General features: G+C 49.8%; 7 protein-coding genes across 7 annotated transcripts; 4 read left to right on the forward strand and 3 right to left on the reverse strand.

Annotated features, from left to right (window-relative positions):
• Positions 1–938: 938 nt before the first annotated feature.
• EsH8_VII_000954 (uncharacterized protein) lies at positions 939–2,716 on the forward strand (the record flags this gene model as incomplete). The annotated part of the gene is made up of 3 exons (XM_083271087.1): positions 939–998; positions 1,071–2,540; positions 2,603–2,716. The coding sequence occupies 3 exons, from the start codon at positions 939–941 to the stop codon at positions 2,714–2,716; spliced, it is 1,644 nt and encodes a 547-aa protein (XP_083128644.1).
• A 1,310-nt stretch (positions 2,717–4,026) lies between these two features.
• EsH8_VII_000955 (uncharacterized protein) lies at positions 4,027–4,437 on the reverse strand (the record flags this gene model as incomplete). Its single annotated transcript, XM_083271088.1, has 2 exons — positions 4,027–4,128; positions 4,177–4,437. The coding sequence occupies 2 exons, from the start codon at positions 4,435–4,437 to the stop codon at positions 4,027–4,029; spliced, it is 363 nt and encodes a 120-aa protein (XP_083128645.1).
• Positions 4,438–4,536: 99 nt separating this feature from the next.
• On the reverse strand, positions 4,537–5,590 carry EsH8_VII_000956 (uncharacterized protein; the record flags this gene model as incomplete). Its single annotated transcript, XM_083271089.1, has 2 exons — positions 4,537–5,492; positions 5,542–5,590. 2 exons carry the CDS (start codon positions 5,588–5,590, stop codon positions 4,537–4,539), a joined length of 1,005 nt encoding a protein of 334 aa, XP_083128646.1.
• A 4,052-nt stretch (positions 5,591–9,642) lies between these two features.
• EsH8_VII_000957 (uncharacterized protein) lies at positions 9,643–12,080 on the forward strand (the record flags this gene model as incomplete). The annotated part of the gene is made up of 3 exons (XM_083271090.1): positions 9,643–9,925; positions 9,992–10,298; positions 10,358–12,080. The coding sequence occupies 3 exons, from the start codon at positions 9,643–9,645 to the stop codon at positions 12,078–12,080; spliced, it is 2,313 nt and encodes a 770-aa protein (XP_083128647.1).
• A 950-nt stretch (positions 12,081–13,030) lies between these two features.
• Positions 13,031–14,679, forward strand: EsH8_VII_000958 (uncharacterized protein; the record flags this gene model as incomplete). The annotated part of the gene is made up of 3 exons (XM_083271091.1): positions 13,031–13,568; positions 14,303–14,473; positions 14,546–14,679. 3 exons carry the CDS (start codon positions 13,031–13,033, stop codon positions 14,677–14,679), a joined length of 843 nt encoding a protein of 280 aa, XP_083128648.1.
• Positions 14,680–15,505: 826 nt separating this feature from the next.
• Positions 15,506–17,260, forward strand: EsH8_VII_000959 (uncharacterized protein; the record flags this gene model as incomplete). Its single annotated transcript, XM_083271092.1, has 2 exons — positions 15,506–16,770; positions 16,828–17,260. The coding sequence occupies 2 exons, from the start codon at positions 15,506–15,508 to the stop codon at positions 17,258–17,260; spliced, it is 1,698 nt and encodes a 565-aa protein (XP_083128649.1).
• Positions 17,261–17,503: 243 nt separating this feature from the next.
• EsH8_VII_000960 (GMC family oxidoreductase) lies at positions 17,504–19,384 on the reverse strand (the record flags this gene model as incomplete). The annotated part of the gene is made up of 2 exons (XM_083271093.1): positions 17,504–19,228; positions 19,289–19,384. 2 exons carry the CDS (start codon positions 19,382–19,384, stop codon positions 17,504–17,506), a joined length of 1,821 nt encoding a protein of 606 aa, XP_083128650.1.
• Positions 19,385–23,525: the final 4,141 nt, after the last annotated feature.

Genomic DNA, 23,525 nt, shown 5'->3' on the forward strand with positions numbered 1-23,525 from the left:
TACCTTACATAGTGATCCAGCTTCTGACCCGGGCCAGCATTTACAGCTCAGCGCAGGGCGGCACAGTACAGGATGAACCAGTGTTGGAGAAAAGTCGGGGTTCCCTCCACGCTAAGGCAGACAGACAGGTAGGCCGGGCTGGTAAGCCGCCCCCGTGGTTTCTCGACGAACCGCCCGGACGCCTCCATCTCGTTCATGTTGATTGCGATGCAGCCATCACAGGTTTTAGCAAACGAGTAACCGGTACCTGCCAAGCTGTGTCCTGTCCCAAGGAAGCCACACCTAAACTGATGAGAGTGAGTATGTAGATCGTGACCTAGTCGCCGTAGGCGAGAACCGGCGACAATGTCCAGACAATTCTTCGTCTACCTCGCCTGCTTGTCGGATGCTGGTGGACTAGGCCATGGACCAAGTGGCAATCGGCGTCTGCAGGTGTTCATCTGCGTGTTGCAACAAGACAGGGGGTCAATGAGGAGGGGGTGTGAACGAGGGTGGTGCAACCAACGATCTTCCCAGCGTGTGCATACAAGCAAAGTCCCAAGGATTATTCGCCTAGTCCAGCCGCCATTTCGGTCCCATGTGGGAGTGGCCCGTCCTTCCACCCCATGCATGGGTGGCAGGCTCGAAACGGCCGAGCTAATGATGTGCAATTGGGGTTGGGGTTTGTTCTTGCGAGCCACCGCGTCTCTGCATCGAATTCTCACTCCCCATACACTCCCTGGGAGTTGGGAGGCCGAAAATCATAAAATCTCAGCCGGTTCCCGCGATCCCTGGCTTGCTTATTTCGAGCTCTCCATCCTCTTTCTACCTCATCCACTCCCCGCCTCAACCTTCATTACTCGCAGCTCAGTCTGTGGTAATCGGCAACCTCGAATTCCATCCCAACGCCAGCATCACCGGGAATTGTGTCCTTTGGCAGCGTGCCATCCACCACAATCATGTCCGAGAAGATCGACACCGTGGACACTGTCCACGCTCACGAGCATGACTCCGACAAGGCAAGTCAGGATCTTGCCGCCACCTTTTACCCCGTGCAATTGAACCACAACTAACATGTTTCTGCGGTGCAGAAGGAGATCGAGACCAAGGTCGTCAAGGGTAGTGAGGCATTCAACGAAGCCATGATCAAGGAGCCTCCCAACGCCTGGAGCAGAGCTCAGATTTTCATCTACGCCTTCTCCCTTGTCGGTTTCTTCTGTTCCACCATGAACGGTTACGACGGCTCCCTCATCAACAACCTGCTTCAGAACCCCTCCTTCAAGGAACGCTATGGTGCGAAGAACGACGGTATCTGGGCTGGTATCATCTCCTCCATGTACCAGATCGGTGGTGTCGTTGCCTTGCCATTCGTCGGCCCCGCCCTTGACACCAAGGGTCGCCGTATCGGCATGCTCATCGGAGCATCCATTATCATCATCGGAACTTGCATTCAGGCAACTGCCAACGGCACCAGCCAGTTCATGGGTGGTCGCTTCCTCCTCGGTTTCGGTGTCTCCATCGCCGCCTCTGCCGGTCCCATGTACGTTGTCGAGATCAACCACCCTGCCTACCGCGGTGTTGTCGGTGCCATGTACAACACCCTCTGGTTCTCCGGTGCCATCATTGCATCTGGCGCAGCTCGTGGTGCTCTTGAAATCAAGGGAGATGCATCGTGGCGTCTGATCACCTGGCTCCAGGCCCTCTTCTCTGGCCTCATCTGCATCTTCTGCATGTTCATGCCCGAGTCTCCTCGATGGCTTTTCGTCAACAACAAGAAGGCGGAGGCCGCAGCTGTCCTCGCCAAGTACCACGGAAACGGCAACCCCGAATCTCCGTGGGTCAAGCTCCAGCTTTCCGAGTACGAGGAGCTCCTCAACATGGACGGTGCCGACAAGCGCTGGTGGGATTACCGTGCGCTCTTCCGCAACCGCTCTTCCGTCTACCGTCTCTGCTGCAACATGGCCATCTCCATCTTCGGTCAGTGGGCTGGTAACGCTGTGCTGTCTTACTTCCTTGGCTCCGTCCTCGACACCGCCGGCTACACTCACCCCATCCAGCAGGCCAACATCACCCTTATCAACTCGTGCCAGCAGTTCGCTTTCGCCATCTTCGGCGCCCTCCTCGTCGACAAGGTCGGCCGTCGCCCTCTTATGCTCTTCTCCTTCACTGCTTGCACTGTTGTCTGGCTCGGCATGACCATTGCCTCTGGCATTCTTTCCAAGTCCCAGATCGGAGTTACCGAGAGTGATGCCCCCATCTTCGACAACCCCGCTGCTTCCCAGGCTTGCTTGGCCATGATCTTCCTCTTCGGCTCCGTCTACTCTGTCGGTATCACACCCCTTCAGGCCCTTTACCCCGTCGAGGTCCTCTCCTTCGAGATGCGCGCCAAGGGTATGGCTTTCTCCAACTTGGCTGTCAACGCTGCCGGTCTCCTGAACCAGTTCGCCTGGCCCGTCTCCATGGAGAAGATCGCCTGGAAGACCTACATCATCTTCACCATCTGGGATGCCATCCAGACCTTCATCATCTGGATGTACCTGCCCGAGACCAAGGGCCGCACTGTAAGACTTTTCCGCAGCACACTGAAATTCCACGTAGCATACACTAACTTAATGGGAAACAGCTCGAGGAACTTGACCACATTTTCGCTGCTGACAAGCCCGTCAAGGCTTCCCTGCAGAAGAAGGCCGTTGCTGTCGACCGCTATGGTGATGTCGTCAACGTCCAGGACGTGTGAGAGGTTAGCACCTCTTACTGAGACAACCAAAATCAAGTCAGCGAGGAGGCGTGTTGTGCCACTGTTTTTGTTGGAAGAGCTAAAGGTTTAATGTTACGAGGACACGGAAACGACGGAGACGTGCTGCCTAGTTTGTATGGCTAAGGGGACGTAATCACCCAGGGCGCTACGGCGGTTGCTGGATATACTCTCGCTAGCCTATCTCATCTTCTATACCTATATACCACACTTTGCATACTGCGAAACCTGGAATCCTGCCTGCTTTACCTTTTGTGCCTGTGCCAATTGCACTCTTAAACTGTGTGTTCGGGCCAGTCGCTTGCGACTCGCCTACTGTGCCGTGAGCCCACAGGTCTGGCCCCCACTGTACAATCTTACGGCATTTGACCACGTCGGTTCCGTTGGCATCCTGTAAATCTCATTGGATTTGGGCGGCAGGTGTGACAGACCAGTCGGTAGGAGGAAATGATGTGCCGGGATTACCGGTGGTTGGACGACAGCCAGCCAACGAACGGGAACTGGCAGTGAGAGCAGGATGGTGCTGGGGTGTCGGCGGGTGGTCAGGTGGATGTTTTTGGTGCACGGAAGAGGCGACACTTCTAGCCATGGACAGGCCCAGATGTCTGGCTTGTTGGAGCAAGAGGATATTCCAAATATTAGCAAAGTCAGCAGGTTGCCGGGATCGAATGTAAAGAGAACACGGACTGCATACGATTTCCATTTCAAAAACAAGAAGAAAAAACCTTGAAGAGTTCTACACGCTGAGTTGCATCAAGAGAAGCGTGTAGGGTAGAGAAAGCGGCCTTTTCTGCATGGCACATGCCAAAGATACTGATAAAAATGATCATATTTACCTTGGTTTAAAGTGGAGAGCGAACAATGTGTAAATCATTGCCAGATAGAGAAGCCAGAAGGCTTTGGATCAAAAAATTCTTACCAATTCGGGGAGACGGTGAAGCAAGGTAAGCTGAAAATTCAAAAAGGAAGCGATGCTAAAGGTCACTCTTCCTCTTCCCCGTAACATATTTGAGTCTTTGGGTCTGTGTAAGAATGCAACGTATGGAAGTTGTGGCCTGTGAAACAATCAAAAGATGAAGCCTCGGCCACTGAATACATACTATTGTCGAAGAATTAAATAAAGATTGCATCTCATTTGGTAACATAAACTTTCGGTAGTTCATACAAACCTACATTCCAGAACATCACTGACTGAAGAAACGTTGTGGCAGAGTACCATAAGAAAATGAGAAGGCATTTGCAATATGCGTAGCTCCCACGAAACCAACGACGGAAAGTTTAGGTTGGCATTCTTACTTGGCATCGCCTTCCCGTGTCTCTCCCAACTCAATCTCAGCTGCCATAACCTTAGCAGCTGCTTCCGGTTCTTTGATAGCGTGTGGCACGAGTTGATCCTATGCTAGTCAGTGTGTGAAGTATTCTGAGTGGCGACATTGACCTACTCCAAAAAGCTCGTCCATTTGCTCGAGGGTCCGACCGGAAGTTTCGGGGTATAGGAAGACATAGCAAAGAGCTGCGCACATGTTGAAGACGAAAAAGGCAAAGAAATAGCGAAACCCGACAGCGGTGAAAGCGAGGGGCGAAATCTGCGCAAAGACCAAGTTCAAGGACCAATTCGTGAACGTAGCAATGCTATTACCCTTTGCCCGAATCTCAATCGGGAAAATCTCGGCGGGATATACCCAGGAAATGATTCCAGTCATGGTAAAGAAGAACGAGAAGACAAAGTTCATCGATACCATCGCCCTAAGTTGGTCGTTGTTCTTGGTCGGGAGGTATTTTGAAAGAGCAGCATTGACAGCTTAGGACAGGCCACATCCTACGGCGCTGAATATGAGCGGCTTGACTCGTCCCACACGCTCGAGAGCCCACAGTCCTATGGTGCACCAGACGATTGAAAGTGAGCCGCTGATGCCAATAATCATGAGCGAAGTTTGGTTATCGATTCCGAGGGACTCGTAGATGCGAGGCCCATAGTAGTTGATGACGTTCACACCAGAGAGCTGTCCGAAGGCCTGGATGCCGGCGCCGAGAAGAAGTCGGCGGCGCCACGAGGGACGAGTGAAGATGGCCTTCCAAGGGATAACATTGAGGCTGCGATCTGCAACGATAGTGTCGTGGATCTCTCGATACTCCAACTCGAGAAAGGCATCATTCTCCCCATTCCCGTGCAGCTTTTTGAGGACTTGACGGGCTTCATCATATCGCTCCTTTTCCATGAGCCAGCGAGGAGACTCCTGGAGGAACCATATACCCCCAGCCATTATCAGAGCTGGGACGACTTGGAAAGCCAACGGAAATCGCCACTGGAAGTGGCTATCAACGTGGGAGCATCCATATCCCAACCACTGAGCAACGAAAAAGCCCCAGCTGAGCATCCATTGCAGCAAACCAGAGAGTGCTCCACGAATGTCTGCCTGGGCGATCTCCGAGCAGTACATGGGTGTGATCGCGCTGAGAATCCCGACAGCGATGCCGGCGATAAATCGCCCAGCAATAAGCATCGAGATCGTCTTCGAGCCGGCTTGTAAGGCACAGCCAAAAACGGCTATCACAGAACCAATAAACACCGTCAATCGTCGCCCGACCCAGTCCGCCAAGAATGATATAACGAGACAACCGACGATGGCTCCGCCCGTGAAGGAGGATACGATCCCGCCAGTCTCCGAGTCTGATATAGAGCCCCCGAAGTATTCGATGAATTGTTTTTGGGCAAGTGTCGACGAAATGATGCCGCTGTCATAGCCGAAGAGAAATCCTACATCATAGTAAGAACACGCGTTTGTCTTGAAAAGGAACACAATTACCTCCTACGGCTAGAAAAATGCCCGAGAATGCTGTGATAAGCTTCCCCATGATGAGTTATTGAAAATTAAGACTAGTGAGGTTTAACTAAAACTCGGGTGAATAATTGGCAGTTTTTGACTTCGAAATGGGCTCGTTTGAACCTAATCGCCTTGCCTTGAAAACTTTTGTATGTAGAGATTCGAACTTGGATCTTTAGACTCAAGTAGTACGCCTCACGAGCGTGATAGAAAGATCGGTTGGACCCGTCGGCGTATTAACGACCGACCATAGACAATGTTGAATCAAGCTGTGCGAGGTCGGGAGTAGGATCTGTGCCATGGGGAAATCCCCAGATTCTCCGCACATACCCCTTTCTCTGGGGAATGAGCCGTGTTGCCGTCCTGGCGGCATCGGTGAAATTCCTGGCGACGTTTAGTCGAACGGGTCATCGCTTCGTTCAATCATGTTGCCGGAAAGCCGCCAGGAGGCGACCAACAACGCCACATTATTGATGTCGGTTAACTCGGTGCTTACTACCACGAAAGGTATCAAGTAAGTCTTGCGAATCCCCTCGGTTTGAGGTCATTGTACAGCCATACAGGCTAGGTTTTCGGTGGTCGTCTTAATGATCAACCGGTCAGCTCCAAGTCCATAGCGGAATCCAACCTGTACAAGCTCGGGAATTTCAGAGCGAGCTGTGGCATCATCTTCATCATCTTCGGTCAGGGGCTTGATGGCACGGTTGATCCAAGACACGATATCGGGAAGTGGGAGCCGAAAATGAAACCGGCGTAATGGCTGGAAGATCTTGGGGCCCTCACATACGGCACCGTGCAGCTCATCATCCTTGCGTTGATAACAGGGCGGGGTCCGACACTCACTAGCATGCATGTGCGTTCTAGTAACATTGACCCCTAGTTAGCGGTAGTCCTCTTGTATCCTATTAAACAAAACCTGTACCGATCAGATGTAGTATCAGAAAGGGGGAAGGTGGTGATGGGAGACATCGACAGATAATAGACAGAAAATCAATATACTATCCTTTGAGAAGCCCGCACACGACGACCGTAACTGCTACAGAGGCCTACAAAATACGCTGTCATATGCTACTAGAAGTGTATATAGACTTAATTAGTTATATTCTGAACAACTTCATCGTCCTCACAGTAGTTAACATGTGGTATGCGGAACTTAGAGTGCATTGTAGAGTTGTGGGTGCTCTGTCCTTTTCTTCCATTCATCGAGGCACTACCCTATCTGCTCTTAGAATTTAGAGTTATTAGCTATAAAATAAATAGTTCATTTCTGCTTGTAAAACGGGTGTACGTGCAGTGTGCTGCCGGATTTTAGTATTGACATCGGTGCATGGGTTGATGGACCTCTATCCAAATCGAGAATTTGACTGGACATTACAAGCCTGCCCTTACCTCCTTTCGGGCTTCGTGTCAGAGAATACGCGTAATACTGCAGTTTTGATTGGTAAAAGCCGCCAAGCGGGATAAGCGGAATATAGCGTGGATTGGCGCGGAGCTCTGCCGCCTTTCCTCGCTGAGCCCCACTCATTGTGTAGGGTGGATGACGGCAATGGATATGTGTAAGTGCCCATAATCGTGATCACCATAGTTTTCTAAGTGCTTATACTGTTAAGGTTCTAATGTGAGGGCTGGTATGCACATATATTTACCTAGCCGTTGGCTTAGTTCTTCCAGTATTTCGAGGGACTATTTGAACAGGGACATTGGTCTATTCTACTGCCAAACCTGCTCCAAGAACTTTAGGTGCCTGGCTATATAAGTAACACCGCACCCTTTAGGCACTTAGACTCCTTGAAAAGAAAAGAGATAAGGCACCCAAGAGTACTAATATGAATCCAATCTTTCACTCTCATCTTCTAAACCCCACATTAGTAGGAAGATTGGTATCGCTTTAACCGAATGGAAGGCCTTTCACTAACAGTGATAGATCGGCCATCCCAACGGCATTATTTAACGGTGGTAGAGAGGCCAGACTTAAATCCAGCATGTTTGACCCTTTAATATTTTGAAAAGTTGGGTAACGTCTTGCCATAAACACCGCTATATTTTAGTAAAACTGAAAACAAACGCAGTCTACATCGTTGTATATACATACAAATATGCACTGAATTTCAAATCTTGTTATCAAAAATAAAATAAAACGACCCACCAAACATTTATATAGATACATAACTTTATAAACTTTGTTTCACTTTGGCTTCGTGTCTCTATATTGTTGTCCTGATCTCATAAGTACTTTTATACTTTAAGCACCTTTAGACCCCAACCTCACTAAACCACAATATAAAGAACAGGGCGTTATAATAGTCTTTCATTAAATGCTGTAGATGATTGAGAATTGATTCGAAACTCTGTGATGCTACCAAGGGTACTAATTAGGGCTTGAATTTCTAGCCACCCGTATATATAGCGATTCTATAGCACTAGATCAATTTTGTTCGTCAATATTACAAGCCCACTATGGACAACGGACTACTGCCCACATCCCGGAAGTCTAAGGATTCTTACGGTATTTGAAGATTATGGTGGCTAGGAAACTAAGGTCAAAGCCAGGTCGCCAGGCCTACTTTGGTTCAGTGTGGAAGAGGGTGCCACAACAGGGTGGTCATCAGGACGTCGGTTGATAAGCGATGGTACTCGGGCTTCCAAATTGAGATTGATTGCTGGCGGACACGTTCAGTCTGGTACCAGGGTGGCAAAGCACGACAGGCCCGGCCAACCTACTGGCTAACAATAGGTTCAAAGCGAATGTCGGCTGGGATCATCGGCGGCCGAGAGATCCTTCATCTGGTCAATCAGTTCCCTTCCACTCTCATAGCATTGTTTACAGATGTCCATGCACCAAAATAGTTTTGTCACAGTCCCCCTTAATTTATAGCAATATTGTTCTGACCAATGCAGATTTCTGCATTTCTTGATCATTTGCGTCGTGCCGATTCTGCGGTATCTTTGGTCGTCCAAGGGAGTCGAAAAATTGTGATTGCTTATCTTTTTCAAGTCAAGGATGCGTATTGCCATTAACCCTTGGAGGTATAGTCTGGTTTGAAGCAGAGCGAACTGGTAGCCCTTGGAGGTAAGGCTCGGTTTGTAATGACACGCAACCTATGGCGGAACTGGGAAGGCAGCTCGAAGCGAGGTCAAGTTTCCCTGGCAGCACCGTTTTTCTGTGGGGCACCATGTACAGATTCACTTCCGTCTCTACTTTCCTACTCCCCTTGACTTTTGGAAATACGTCTTGTGAATCTCATGACTATCTCACTCACACCTGCGACAGGGAATATGCAGTGCCCATTGCGGGGTCAGTGAGTCGCTGTCAGCTACCCCGGGTAAATATACACTTGCAATGGCAATGAGACGAATCTGTGTCCAGCGAATTGCAAACGGCTTGTCTTTGATAACATTAAATGTAATGTATGAGGGAGAGGACTCAGGGGTACATGTTGTGCATGAGCGACATGTGTGTCTGATTTACGTGTAACGCGCAATGCTGATAGCCAAGGTGGAGCACGAGTTGATCCCATAACCACCCACGACCCTTATTCATTAGAGCGAAAGAGTGTACAGAGAATACATATGAGTTCGCATGATATGCCTAGCGGAAAAATAGAGTCGGGCCGCGGATTGCCAGACAGCCTATTCTTCCATGCAATGCACCCAGCCCAAGATTGAACTTGCAGTAGGGGACGGTAGAATTCCAGTCCTAAAGGGCGGGGGTTTCCCCATGGGGATCTTGGTAGGAGTATTGTCGGTCATCACTTGCCCGAGTATCCTGGTAAGTCATCTCCGGTTCTGAATTGGGCATAGAACTTCATGTGAGATGATGTTACAGTTCCTCAAGCTCAAATGAGAAATTTGAGTAGCAGTCCGTAGCTTGGCACTTGACTGCAAAGATCGGTGGTTTTACGACAGAATATCGTCCTAGAATAAGAGTCCGTACATATGTCAGTCATAGATGGTATAAAGATGAACTCAATAACTCTCCAAAACTGACAGCGTTGGCCATCTTGTGTTGCTTCTTCTTGTTAACACCATCAACGATCTCAAATCCTTACGTGATTTCAACAACAAAATTGATCCCCGGAAAACATGACTTTACGCTTCCTGTCCGCTGTTATCTTTGCGGCTTGCACTGCCTATGCCGCCGGCGATGAAGCAGACGGGCCCCTTTGCGGCCAGCCCGTCGCGGAGGATGCTGTCTTCAAGAACCCCAAAGCTAGAATCTCCGATCGTGTCACAGATCTACTCTCGTACATGTGCTGGGACGAAAAGATCGCACAGATGGGGGGCATCGGCGGTTTACTCGGGCAGAACAACACCTATGACCTGACCCAGTACCTGGACAGAGCAAAGTTACACAATGGGACCATCTGTGAGTAATGTGTTTCGAACTTACCATAGTCATGGAAAGGATAGAGCTAACTAGATGATGGGTCAGCTCCGGGTTCTTACCTCAATTATGCCGAAGACGCGGTTCCTGTTCTTTCGGACCTGATTGTCGCTTCTGAGGAACACAGGCTTGGAATCCCCTATATACACATCGGCGATGCCGTGAACGGTCCTACTTTGCGCGGAACCACCTTGTTCCCAGCGACATTGACGATGGGAATGGCTTGGAATTTGCCACTTTACACCTCCGTTGCCGCGGTCATGAGAGATGAACTGCATGCCTGCGGTATCAACTGGGTCCTTTCTCCAGAGGTTGATGTGGCCCGAGACCCCAGAAATGGCCGAATTGGGGAAATGTAAGCGATCATAATCTCAAAGTTTGCTTGCGAAAGAAACTACGACTAACATCTAGTAGGTACGGCGAGGATCCTTGGATGAACGGAGAACTTGCTGCGGCCTACATCTCGACTGTTCAAGAGAAGGACTCCGAGGGTTTCATGAAAGTCGCAGCTACGATCAAACATTATGTCTTCGGAACATCCACTGGGGGTGTGAACCAAGCATCAATTCTTGGCGGCAGTAACCATATCTACAACATATTGGCACTTCCATATATCAACGTCCTGAAGAAAGTCACACCGGCCTCGGTTATGCCATCCTATGCAACCATAGATGGTGTTCCCGCTCATCAGAATACTTTCCTTTTGCAGGAACTTCTTCGTCGGCAACTTGGATACAATGGTGTTATTGTTTCAGATGCCGATGCCATCGTCATGCTGTATGCCACTCACAAGACGGCGAGCAGCCTCAATGATGCAGGGATCAAGTCTTTGGCCGCGGGCGTGGAGCTGGAGCTCGCAATCGGATTCCCAACTGCGTTCGAGTCCCTTGTTGGCAACCAGACCGTCAGTGGTGTTACTAGGGACGTCAATTCAGCTGTTTCCCGTCTTCTCGATCTGAAGTTCCAATTAGGGCTTTTCGACAAGGATCTGTCTGCGAACACCACGGCTTTAACCGAAGTCCTGCGATCTGATGAGCATTTACGAACCAACCAAGAAATCACCAGCGAGTCTATAGTTCTTCTTAAGAACGACGGTATCCTCCCCCTACAGTCAGCTTCTAAGGTCGCCATTCTTGGTCCGTTGGCCGACGTCATCAACACAGGTACCTACGCGGCTTGGACAAATGCAGAGAACGGCAACCTTACTTTCTTGGACGCGATCACCGAGAAACTAGGTTCAGAGAATATCAACCATGTCAAGGGTGTGGAAATAACCTCCACCAAAAACTCTGATATTGACAGCGCTGTTGCTGCAGCGAAGGATGCTGGTCTCGCTATAATCGTTCTTGGGACCATTGCAGTTGGCTGGGAGGACAGCCTCGTCAATGAGCGAACAGACGGAGAGGGAAACACACATGCTTCTCTCAAGCTGCCCGGTCTTCAAGAGGACCTCCTTGCGGCTGTGATTGCATCCGGCGTTCCCACTGTTCTTGTCCTCAGTGGTGGCCAGGCATTCGAACTTGCAGGCACCGCTCAGGGAGCTCAAGCCATCATCCACACCTTCCTCGCCGGAGAGTTTACAGGCAGTGCTTTGGCTGATATCATCACCGGGAAAGTTAACCCAAGTGGTAGGCTTACCATCACATTCCCGATTTATTCTGAAGTCAACCCCGTCTACTACAACCGGGAGCCCAGTGATTGGCAGGGGGCAGGTGCTATCCAGTTCCCCTATCTTACCAACAATTACCTCTACCCATTTGGATATGGACTAAGCTACACAAACTTCAGCATCACGGATGCTGGACTTAACAAGTCAGTTTACTCGAAGAGGGATACTGTGACAGTCAACGCAGTTATTTCCAACACCGGTTCCATCGATGGTAAAGAGACAGTTCAGGTATATTTTAGACAGGCTGTGGCGCCTTTGTCTCTCCCAGTGAAGCGATTGGTGGGGTTCTCTAAAATTATGATTGGTGCTGGGACCACGACAACCGTAGCTATCGAAGTTCACGTTGAAGAGCTCGGATACTGGCTTAATGGGGATTACAAGGTCGACGCTGGTACATACGAGTTTTTCGTCGGTGCAAGCTCTGCCGATGATGCTTTGATCGGACCGCTAACAGCTCAGATCAACTAGCACAAATAAATGTTACTTCCATTACACAATGAATGCTATGACATGCTGGCAGCTTATATCGACGACTTCCCACCGTGATTTCTGGAATCCACCCCTAAAAATTCCGTAAATGCCCTCATATATCAGTAGTCTATCTAGGTTCAACAAAAATGGCATCCAGTATGGTTTGTCGAATCCCATTCCAACTTTTTGTAGTAGTTGAGAGGGCGCAAGCCAATAGGAACCCCTATCCCTCAATCAATGCCTAAGATTTTGGGTTAAATCGAATTAATGATCCCTGGAGTTGTAAGCTATTTGGTATGGCTCATTCATATATGTCGCGTTATGAAGTGATCGGGCCAACTTCAGCCGAGCCAGGTCTGAGGGAGGGTTAAAGGTTGCCACCCAAGACTTGCCTTACAGATCTCGGATCTTGCCCTCCGTCAATATCGAGCGGGGAAGCGGGGAAATAATCACGGGTGGAGGTGGGTTATGTGAGTGAGGCATGTGGAAGACTTTTGGGCTGATTTGAGTACCATAACCTCGGATGATGCTCGCGCGAGGGATTACTTCTAGTCAAATGTTATGCCACCTACCACATTATTACAACAAGATATATATAGGCCCAGAAAGTTTTCATTTTGAAGAAAGAATTGAAAATAATTCCAAGGACATTCCAAGGTTTTCAACGAATCCACTAACCAATATGAAATCAGGCGCCTACATTTTTGTGGCAGGTTTGGCCGGGTTTTGCCAAATCACTACGACGCTTTCTCAAGTCATTTGTTCTGGTGAATTTGAATCGATCTCAGCCGTGTCTTTCGTGGAAAGTCTCGTCCCTGGGTGGAATCTTGGAAACACCCTCGATTCCTTCCCCAACGAAGACAGCTGGAACAACCAGCCCGTCGTTGAAAGCACATTCGACGACGTGAAGACAGCAGGCTTTCATAGTGTTCGAATTCCAGGTTCGCATGCGCCCAACTTTCTACGACCTTGCTGATTTGCTAGTTACTTGGGCATACCACTTCACCGGCACCTCCAACCAAGGCGACTCACCCAGCTGGACGGTCGACCCCGACTGGCTCCAACGTGTCTCCGATGTCATTGACATGGCTACCTCCCGCGATCTATACGTTATTGTCAACGTCCACCATGACTCGGCACTCTGGGCTAATATGGTTGTAAACAACGCAAACTGGACATTGATTGAGGAGAAATTCTACCGGCTGTGGTACCAGATTGGCAGTAAACTCGCATGCAAGCCACATCTTGTGGCATTCGAGCCTATCAATGAGCCACCTAGTGAGACCGCTGAAGAAGCGGCCGAACTGCACAAGCTCAATGACATATTTCTTCAGGCCATTAACGATTCTGGAGGATTCAATGCTCAACGTGTAGTTACCTTATGCGGACCAGGACAGGATATCTTCCGAACTAGCGAATGGTTCAAGGCGCCCGACCCCAAGTTTTCCAACCCTTGGGCTATCCAGGTGCATTATTATGGGCCATGTGAGTACTTTAATCCATGCTAATGAAAGAGGAAAGGCTCATATTCTGTCTCAAATGGGTAGACGCATTCACTTCTGCCGCCTGGGGAAAGACCATATGGGGCTCTGAAACAGACAAAGCAGAGCTGGAGAGCGACTTCGCACAGCTACGTGGTAACTTTAACGACATCCCCATAGTACTCGGGGAGTGGCTTGTCAGTCCTGTTCATTCAGAGCCTGCGGCACGATGGAAATACTACGATTTTCTATCACAAATGGCGGTAAAGTATAAATTTGCCCCGATCATTTGGGATACTGGCAACGACCATTTAGATCGTCAATTACACGTGTGGCGAGATCCAACCTCGCTCGAAATCCACCGGAATGCCCTAAGTGGTATCTCTAATAGTCTTCCAGACTCCACCACAGATACCTCAGCCACAAGTCAGTTCACGTCGGCCTATGTATTTCACAGGGTTGGAGACCTTGTCACAGAGCAGACACTTCCGATGTTATTCAATGGAAATTACATCACCAATATTGTCGATGAATCCAGAACCCTGGTACAGGGAACAGATTACTCACTCGTAAAGGAAGGAATCCTGCTGTCTGCTTCATATCTCTCAACTTACTTCCAACCGGCAAGCGCTACAGGCCAAAAAACAACAATCACTGTGTCTTTCTCTGCGGGCGCAAAAAAACCCATAGAGGTTGTTCAATGGGATGCACCTACAGTGGATGTATCTCAATCCGCAGCCATCGCAGGTTTAGAATCCTCCATTGATATCAACTTTAACGGGGTAGGCAAGCCGGCAACTGTGGCTGCTTACAAGCCCGACGGTACACCATTGATAGACGAGTGGACCGTTTATCTTCCGCCATTACAGCAAGGCAGGACGACTTTCGGTGGACAATGGACGTGGAATTGTAAGTTTCCACCAGAATTTATCATCTCCAGGAGTCTATGGAGTGTAAACACCGTGTCTTACTTTGAAATAGGGGGTCAGAACGGGGTTACTATTACGGGAAATGCTGCCTCTGCTGTTGTCTCCGCCGGACAACCGGCAACCTTTGTGATCGAAGCTTACCCACGCACGGAAGGGAACTATGTCAACTACACCATGATACCTTAGTCATTGGTTCGATGTTAGAGAAGTCCGCTAAGAATATCTTTTCGACATCTTCTCAAAGACGTAGTAACGTCGAGATGTATGCAGCTACTGCACATTCAAACAACATAGCCCAACTGCGCACTTACTTGGGCATTGCCTACTCAATGAGCCCAGTTGTCAATACATCATCAATCTATTAACACCACGTAGAACTATTCATGTATGGCAACCATCATTCTTAAGCCACGGAAAATCCATAACCACCCAGGAAGTAAAATCTGGGAGTTTCTGTCTGTACTATGATAGGGATTCATGCATTGCACTGTGGTTATTGGGGCCCACGAAGCAGTCTAACGCACACTAACTTGCGATTCAAGGGCAGCGATCGCGTTTGGATCTAAAAATTTTGATATTAAAGGCGTTAAGGTTTCATCACGCACCTCGAAACCTTCCGTTCAGAAAATGGCAAGTGGCACTAGGCGGTAGATTCTTCCAAAGTGTTGTGGTTGCAGGTCCACAAACTGTATGTTTATAGTCCATGACGTCTGGGGTCCGGGAGCGAGGCTTGGCCAGCCCCATTTTGCATACCACTTTGTACCTTTCGGGAAGGTCAGAAACCGAAGTTAACACAGCAGATTGCTAGCATTAGACAAACACGAGTTCCGATAAGGGAGGTAGCATCCGGACCAGTAAGGCGCAATCAGATCCTCGTACGACCCCGCGGCAGCCGGAGAGAGATCAGCATTGCCACGAAAGGCTCAAATATCGCCGCAGCCGCGACTCAATCGCGGATTGCCCATATGGAGTTCAAGGTTTAGTTTCAAGTCCATCTCAAATTCTCAACGCCATGGCGAAGTCTTGGTTGGCTGTTGGCCTCATTGGCTTGATCCGGGTTACTACTGCCCTCCGACCGCAACTCGGGCTGCCCGAGATGTGGGAGGAATTCCGTCACGATGTTGAGCTCGAAGCCGCCGCTGAAGCTGCTGCACCAGCCGTCTTCCGTTTGTTCGCCAACGACACTGCCCCAGGCGCGCCGGATCCAGCCACTCTGTACCAGGCATATAATCTCTCTGTGCCCATTGACCACTTCCACAACGACTCTTCGTACGAGCCGCATGTAAATGGATCATTCCCACTCCGATACTGGTATGACGATCGCTTCTACAAGCCCGGCGGTCCCGTGATCGCCCTAGCAGCGGGCGAAACAAGCGGTTCGGGTCGCTTGCCGTTTTTGCAGAAGGGCATCGTTGCCATTTTAGCTGAAGCAACCAACGGAGTGGGCGTAATCCTGGAGCATCGATACTACGGCCGAAGCTATCCCACGGCGGACTTCAGCACAAAGAACTTAAGATTCTTGACCACCGATCAGGCATTGGCCGACACCGCCTTTTTTGCGAAAAACATTGTTTTCCCTGGTAAACTTGCGGAATTCAACTTGACAGCTCCCGGAACGCCGTGGATCGTGTACGGAGGGTCGTATGCTGGTGCCTTTGTCGCGTTCCTCCGCAAGGTGTACCCAGATGTGTTCTGGGGCGCTATCTCTTCATCGGGCGTCACTGCTGCTGTTGTTGACTTTTGGGAGTACTACGAAGCCGCAAGACATTATTCTCCGGAGGGTTGTGCTGAGACGACCCAAAAACTGACTCACGTGGTCGACAACATCCTGCTACAAAAGGGGAACACCACCGAAGACGACATTGCGACGGTGAAGGCGGCTTTCGGGCTCCAAAATGTCACTGGCGACGTCGACTTTGCCAGCACGATTAGGGGCGGAATCGGAGGGTTGCAAGGTCGTAACTGGGACCCGGCAATCGACAGTCGCGCATTCCTTCGTTATTGCGGCAACATGACCTCCGACGAAGTCATATGGCCCGCCACGGAGAAATTGGACTCCACGCTTCGTTATCTCCTTGAAATCGGTGGATACGAGGCGGAGATTGAAGAGTTGGTCCCGCGCTTCAAGAACTACATCGGTTATGTCAACCTTACCCGGGTTTCAACTTGTCGGGGTCAAACGCAAGACGAATGTTTCGGTCCTGGAAGCGATGAAGTGTATGCCCAAGATGACCTCAACGCATCCTGGCGTCTCTGGGCATACCAATACTGCTCACAGTAAGCACCCCCGCCGACCATGCATCCGCCCCAAACCTAACTGACGTTGCTATTTAGATGGGGCTACCTCCAGACTGGTTCAGGCGTGCCTGAGACACAACTCGGTCTGATTTCGCGCCTGATCGACATTGACTTCACCACCAGAATTTGCCGCAAGGCATTCAACATCACGACGCCGCCCGACGTTGACGCCATCAACAAGTATGGGGGCTACAACTTCAGCTACCCTCGCGTGGCGATCATCGATGGCGAGGCAGACCCATGGCGTGCCGCAAGCCCTAACAAAATCGGGCTACCGAGGCCCGAGTCATCAACGGAGGAGCCCAACCTTGTTATTGCCGGCGGGGCAGTGCATCACTGGGACGAAAACGGTATTTTCAAGAACGAAACGACTGCAGATTTACCCCCGTTGCCTGTGAAAGAGGCCCAGAGCTTCGAGGTAGAATTTGTGCAGGCTTGGCTAAAAGAGTGGGAGGAAGCGCATGCCTAATGTGCGGATCTGTATTTATCATAATCTTGTGGGTGTGGCTGAGATAAGGAGATCCTATCGCTTGGCAGAGAGACGTGTGTCGAGAACAATGGCTGCCAATAGTTCGAAGGATCGGAATCTTGAAAATAAATTTTTGGTGTCGGATAATTACAAAATGAGAATTATGTTTGTTACCAAACATTAGAGAAATATTTTCACTCTCTGGTAGGCGCTCGAAAGCATTCATGATGTGGCGGGGCATCCTTATTTCTTAGCTTCAGCAATGATGATCTCGGCGGCTCGTTCGGCAATTCCGTAGACGGCAGTCTGGATATGTGCTGAAATCAGGACGGGAATGATGCTGGCGTCAACAACTCTGAGATTCTTGGTTCCGTAGACCTTGAGTGACGGATCAACGACGCCGCCATTCTCTTTGGGGAGCATAGCGCACGACCCGACAGGATGGTAGATGGATAAGGTGGTTTTGAGGGCGAAATCTCTCCACTGTGCATCGGTGGTGGTGTTCAAGCCTGGTTCGTACTCGGAGACCCAGGTTGATCTCAGAGGCTCGGTAAACGCAACTTGACGGCACTTCTTGATGGCCTGGATGGCGGCCTGTAAGTCATATTCATGAGACAGATATTTGGGGTCAATAAGGGGGGGCCCAAGAGGATTCGCAGGGTTAATGTGGACAGTGCCTCGGCTCAGAGGGTGCATGACAGCCGCGATGAGGGTGAAATAGTCTTTGCCGTATCCTTCACTTCCAGCAGTAGGGTATCCCTTGACACCGGTGTAGCCATCGCTGAAAAGAATTTCGAGCTGCGGTACGGTGGCATCGTTGAGCCACTGGAGCTTCTTCTGCTCAACAGGGTGGTCCGAGCTGCCAATGGCATTCTGCGCGAGAGCAAGCAGATCCGCCTCGCCCTTGTCACCAAGAACCTGGTTCCAATTCGCAAAGGCGTATCCGCTGCCAGAATACCCGTACATGGACGTCTTTCCCTCCTTCCAGAGCTGAAGCTGCTCCGCTGCATAAGCAGTGTCATACTTCAGACGATCATATCCAGTGTAGTTCTTCTTCAGCTCGTAAGAACTTTGGATGCGAATGTGGTCTTGGAGGTTTTCACCGACACCCGGAAGATCAATGACTTGATCAATGCCGGCGGAGGAGAGGACGTCGGATTTTCCGATACCGGAGTTCTCAAGGATCGACGGGCTGAGCAGGCCACCACCCGAAACAATGACCTCACGGTGGGCAGTCAAGACAGTCCCATCGACAAGCGTCACGCCGGTAGCACGCTGCCCACCGCAAGTTGTCTTTAGGTTGACCTTGGCCACCTTGGACTCTGTCAACACAAAATGGTTTGGGCCGGCCAGAGGCAGATAAGAGTTGGCACTGTAAGACCGGTTGTAGTGGGTCGGGTCGATGCTGTTTGGCGAATAAAGGACACCAAGGACATTGCCGTTCAAAGACTCTAGGTTTGTTTCAATGCCGAGGCTGTTCATAACAGGAAACAAAGGGGTCTGGTGCTCGGGCAGCAGGCGGTTTATCAGGGCTTTAATGGGGCCCGAGTCTCCAAGTCCTTCGCTTCCGGTGTAGTACTTGGTGTTGGCTGATGTGAAGTTCTCAGACTTCATCATGGCAGAGCGCATAGAATCCCAGTTCCAACCTGGGTTGCCCAAATCTTCCCAGCCATCATACTCGTGAGCAGATGCCCTATCGTACGAAAAGAGGTTAAGCGCGGAGCTGCCACCCAGGACATGACCTCTCGTCTGGACCCAGACACGGCCGTTCGAGCCATCTTGGGCAACGGTTGTCAGGTTCCAGTCGTACTTTGAGCCGAAAGTTGTGCCTCTCCGACCCGGGATCTCGATGCGCTCGTCCCCGCGACCAGCCTCGCCAGCTTCGATGACCAGGACCGTTGCATTTGGCAAACCCTGGCTTAGGCGGGTCGACAGAGCTAGACCAGCTGTGCCACCACCAACAACAATCTGGAAATTGATTAAGTTTCAGATCGAACGTTTAAGCAAGGTAAGCAAAGTATAACCCACGTAGTCGTATGCCTTGGCAGATGGTTGGCTAGATGCTGCTGACGCTGCTGTTACAAGCAGGGTCGTGGCCAATACGACAGGCAACATGTTAACCATGGCTGACGGGTGTATGTATCTATGTGCAAGGTCAGCGATGAGATCAGACACTGTACTCAGGGTAGCATGCTGGTATTCATTGCGGGTAGGGCTGTAAAAAAAGATTTTCATACGCTCTCGGATGTGATGGTGGCACGAACGTCGCGGGAAGTATGTGTTGGCGACGATCAGGAGCTGCAGCATGAACTTGGGTCCGCTTGAGTCAGGCTAACACGAAGGGGTAAACTTTCTGCGGTTGCTCCGGATCAAGACTCCATCGACCTTTTGTACGTAAATACCTGGGTGCCCATGACGATTGGAGGCGCTGAACGCGCGATAAAGCGATCCAATTTGCCATTATCGAATATGACCGACCCATCGAATGGAACCGATCCATATCAAGGCAAGCGTTCTGGATAAAGGCAATATCAGCCCTTGCAGATATGTCGCGGCACAATGAAGGATTGGACGAGTCGGGCGGGGGTGATGGAGTGCACAAACAGGCGAGGAGACCATTTGCTCGGGGGGCACGGAAGAGTTAGGGTGAGGTTCCATCGCTATTTTGCTGTTGGGGGAGGGATGGCTTCTTGGTTCCTGGGACAAGGGTTCGGCAGTTACCCCAGCCGTACCCACCACAACATTAATCCCCATGTCAGGGTCCAGTGGGAAGAACTTCTGCCAGCTTCTTATTAATAACATAGACAAGGATACTCGGGTCTACTGATCGCGAATCCTACACCAAACTGCGCCAAGGCGGCGTGGAATAGGGGCGTTCCCGCTTTGCTGAAGAGTTAAGATGACCAACCTGCAGACTCGCAGGAATTCTGCACCCCAGGCTGTCCTACTTTTCAGCTACATGCCCTCTATTTTGTGTGTTTTCACGGTGGTGTTTTTTTTTCTTTTTCGAACAAGAACACGTCAAGTAGCTCATAAATTCAAATCGCATAGCATCAGAGTAGCCAATATGTGCGGGCCACTGTCCACCGCGAGGACCATCAGGTTGCATTTTGGCGCTCTGAGGAAACGGGCTGGGCCGTTAATACGGCAAGGCCCGGGGACTGAGACCTGGTCCTGGATTTTCGCGGTTTCGTTGCCTTGTGGATGTGACCTAGGGCCCGGGTGCAGAATAAGGCCATGAATAAGCGACAATTTATATTATACTGGGCATCATTACGCGGCACCTTTTGAGTTAATGTCACACTATTCCAAAGTTTTTGGCAGCATACCAGCTTCTCAGCTAGTCATCATGCGTGTGAGCGAGAGTAATACAAGTGTGTCTTCGTTTCTTCCTGGGTAACACAGTAGATTGGAAGTCGGATTGAGCAGATCTTCGATTGAATGAGGTGTAGACGAGCAACCCGCCTTTGGCCCCAGAGACTCTTCGATTCGATTTTTCTTGCGCAATAATTTCTAGACAAACAGGGTAGATGCGAGTCATAACCCTGCGTGCAGGGCAGGGTATCAAATGCGTTGCGCAGGCTTGGTTTGCTGCGGAGGAGATTCCGCATTCTGAAGACTCATGCTACCTACCTGGCTTTTCGTTTTCCAAATTGTTTAACCGTCCCTGGGCTGGGCACATAAACTCTAAACTTCTTCGCATATTTGAGTCACATTACTGGCAGAGCGGTGTTGCGCTGTCTGGGGTGGTCACCGACAGCCACCCACACGCCACGTACCTGCATTCTTCCCTGAACATGCGAACGAAGTTTCCAACTGCACTACCAAACGCCCGGGGAAGGGAGAAGATTGAATAAGGCGCACGCCTGCCTTAAAGATACGAGTCCCTGGATGTTCCCTGAGCCGACAAGTCTGCGGGTTATGTTCCTAGACACGTTACGGCAAACCTATGCCATTCAGAGCCACGACAATACCTACCACCAGCAATGGGCAATTTATTTCAAGTCCTCACATTTTCTACGAGTTTGCTTGTACGAGATGACTCGCTGCCTCCGGATGAAGATGTTGGGCCAATTTCATTTTCGGTTGGGCTCATTCTAACAATTTTCCTCGTCCTTACAACTGGCCTTCGACTATGGGTACGCAGAGCGAACCGGAAGCTCGGTTGGGACGATCTTATGATCACTCTCGCAGGGTTGACGGCGATAGCAAGATTCGCTTTCGGTATCAAGCAATGGCAACACGGGAATGGTAGGCACCGAGTCTACCTCAGCGAGTACAACTACATGATGATCAACATGTACGGATGGTGGGGACAGATGTTTCTGTTCATTTCAGTAGCCTTTTTGAAGGTTTCGATTTGTCTGCTTATCCTGAGGATCAAAGACACCAAGACCCTTAAAATTCTGCTGCACATCATCATGGCAGGTGTCCTGGTGACAAATTTTGGAGTCGTCATCATATTGTTGGCCGAATGCCAACCAGCAGGTTTCTGGAGGGGAGCATCAGCCAAGTGCTGGCCAACTCAAATTCGCATTTACACTATCTACGCCACCATTGGTACGTTCTTTTCCAACCAGGAACAGACTTTTGATTTTAGATTTTCTCGAGGACTGTTTCCAACACGCATCGTACTGCAAGAGTAATTGTTGTCACATTAGCCTATTCGGTCCTAACGGATCTCATTTGTTCGCTACTTCCTCTTGCTGTTGTGTGGAAAGTGAAGATGCCTCGGCGGACAAAGATATCAGTCTGTTGTTTGATGGGACTTGGACTTACGTAAGTGCTGCGAATTCCGTACTTGACAGCATCAAAGGTCCTTCAAGACGGACGATGATGCGGTTTCTGGGTTTCTTCATTGAACTTTTTGCTGATATTCCTCCAGTGCCACCGGCTTTGGCGTAGCAAGAGCAGCATCATTAGGCATTTCTACAACGGACCTCAGCTGTAAGTTTAAACGGATCATGGGAAGGTGTCACTGCAGCTGACGAGATCGAACCAGGGGTATACTGCATTTCCGGTATTTGGTCGAACCTCGAGCTTTTCCTTGGCATTATCGCCGCCAATCTCGCCCTCTCGCGATCGATATATGTTCATTTCTTCGGCAGCGACAAAACCCATACGCTTCCCGGCTCAACTGGACGCTCTAACCCAGCAGAATCGGGATATGTCAACAGCAGACTCCGCGGCGACCGGTTCGAAGTGCCCTCGACTATGATCCGGTCAGCCCATAGACGTGGGTCAGAAACGAGAAGCTCGAATAGTGATATTCCTTTGGAACCGGGTATTCAGAAAAGGACCGAGTTTTGGTGGGCAGAAGACGATGCTGTTCATCAGCAAAGGCAGTCGCAATGATTCGGAGTGGAGCCAGTCAGTCAGGCGAAGCAGAATCTATGCAAAAGAGCATTTGATTAGGATTATGATATCGTAGCCCCCGTCAATCGAATCATCTTCGCATCTATGCCCCTAGAATTGTGGTAATCTGATAAAGCTGTGCGAATACCTCTGCGAACGAGACGGTTGAACCCCACTTATTAAACCTGTCTCGTGCAATCCATCACAAGAGCATGCATGGCCCGACTTCTATTCTTCTGCGAACTCCATGACGATATAGACTGCAGAATCATATGGTTCATTTTTTTAAGCTGGAATATTTCCATTATATGCCCCATATACCGTTGGGCCAGGGTCTCAACTGAAAATTTAAACGCCAAGTACATGGCTGACTGAGACAGCTGCTCCAACACCGTATTTATCCCAAAATTGTTGCATCCCAACTGGCTAATGCTGAACGCGTCTACGCAGAATGGTCTAGTTTTAGCTCGCATCGATAACCAGCTGCAATGAAATCTACCCTTACTTATAATGATATCCACTTATTAAAAGAGTCACTCCTCATACGCATTGTTAGTGGAGAGGTCAAAGCTACAAGCCGTCTCCTGCGCAAGGCACCGGCCGTGGCGGTGGTTAGCTCCGACCAGCTCCGAGCTCCGCATCTCAGTACTCAATATTAAAAAATTATAATCAACTTAACCACACCGGGCTGCAGTATCAACCGTTTTCATAGGGAACTATTGATCTGTGATTGAATCAAAGACAAAACGGTAATTTTGGGTTCCTTTAGATAGACTCCTTGTTTTCCCGCTTCAGTTATCGCTCTCTACAGTATCGTTTATAATTCTTCAAATAGCGTATAGAAACTGTGCTAAATGAGACTATAATACTTCCACGAATAAAATCGTTCAAGGTTTTATGGTCATGTCCT

This window comes from Colletotrichum jinshuiense, chromosome 7 (genome assembly GCF_051148585.1).
Source record: "Colletotrichum jinshuiense chromosome 7, complete sequence".
NCBI classification, from domain to species: Eukaryota; Fungi; Ascomycota; class Sordariomycetes; order Glomerellales; family Glomerellaceae; genus Colletotrichum; species Colletotrichum jinshuiense.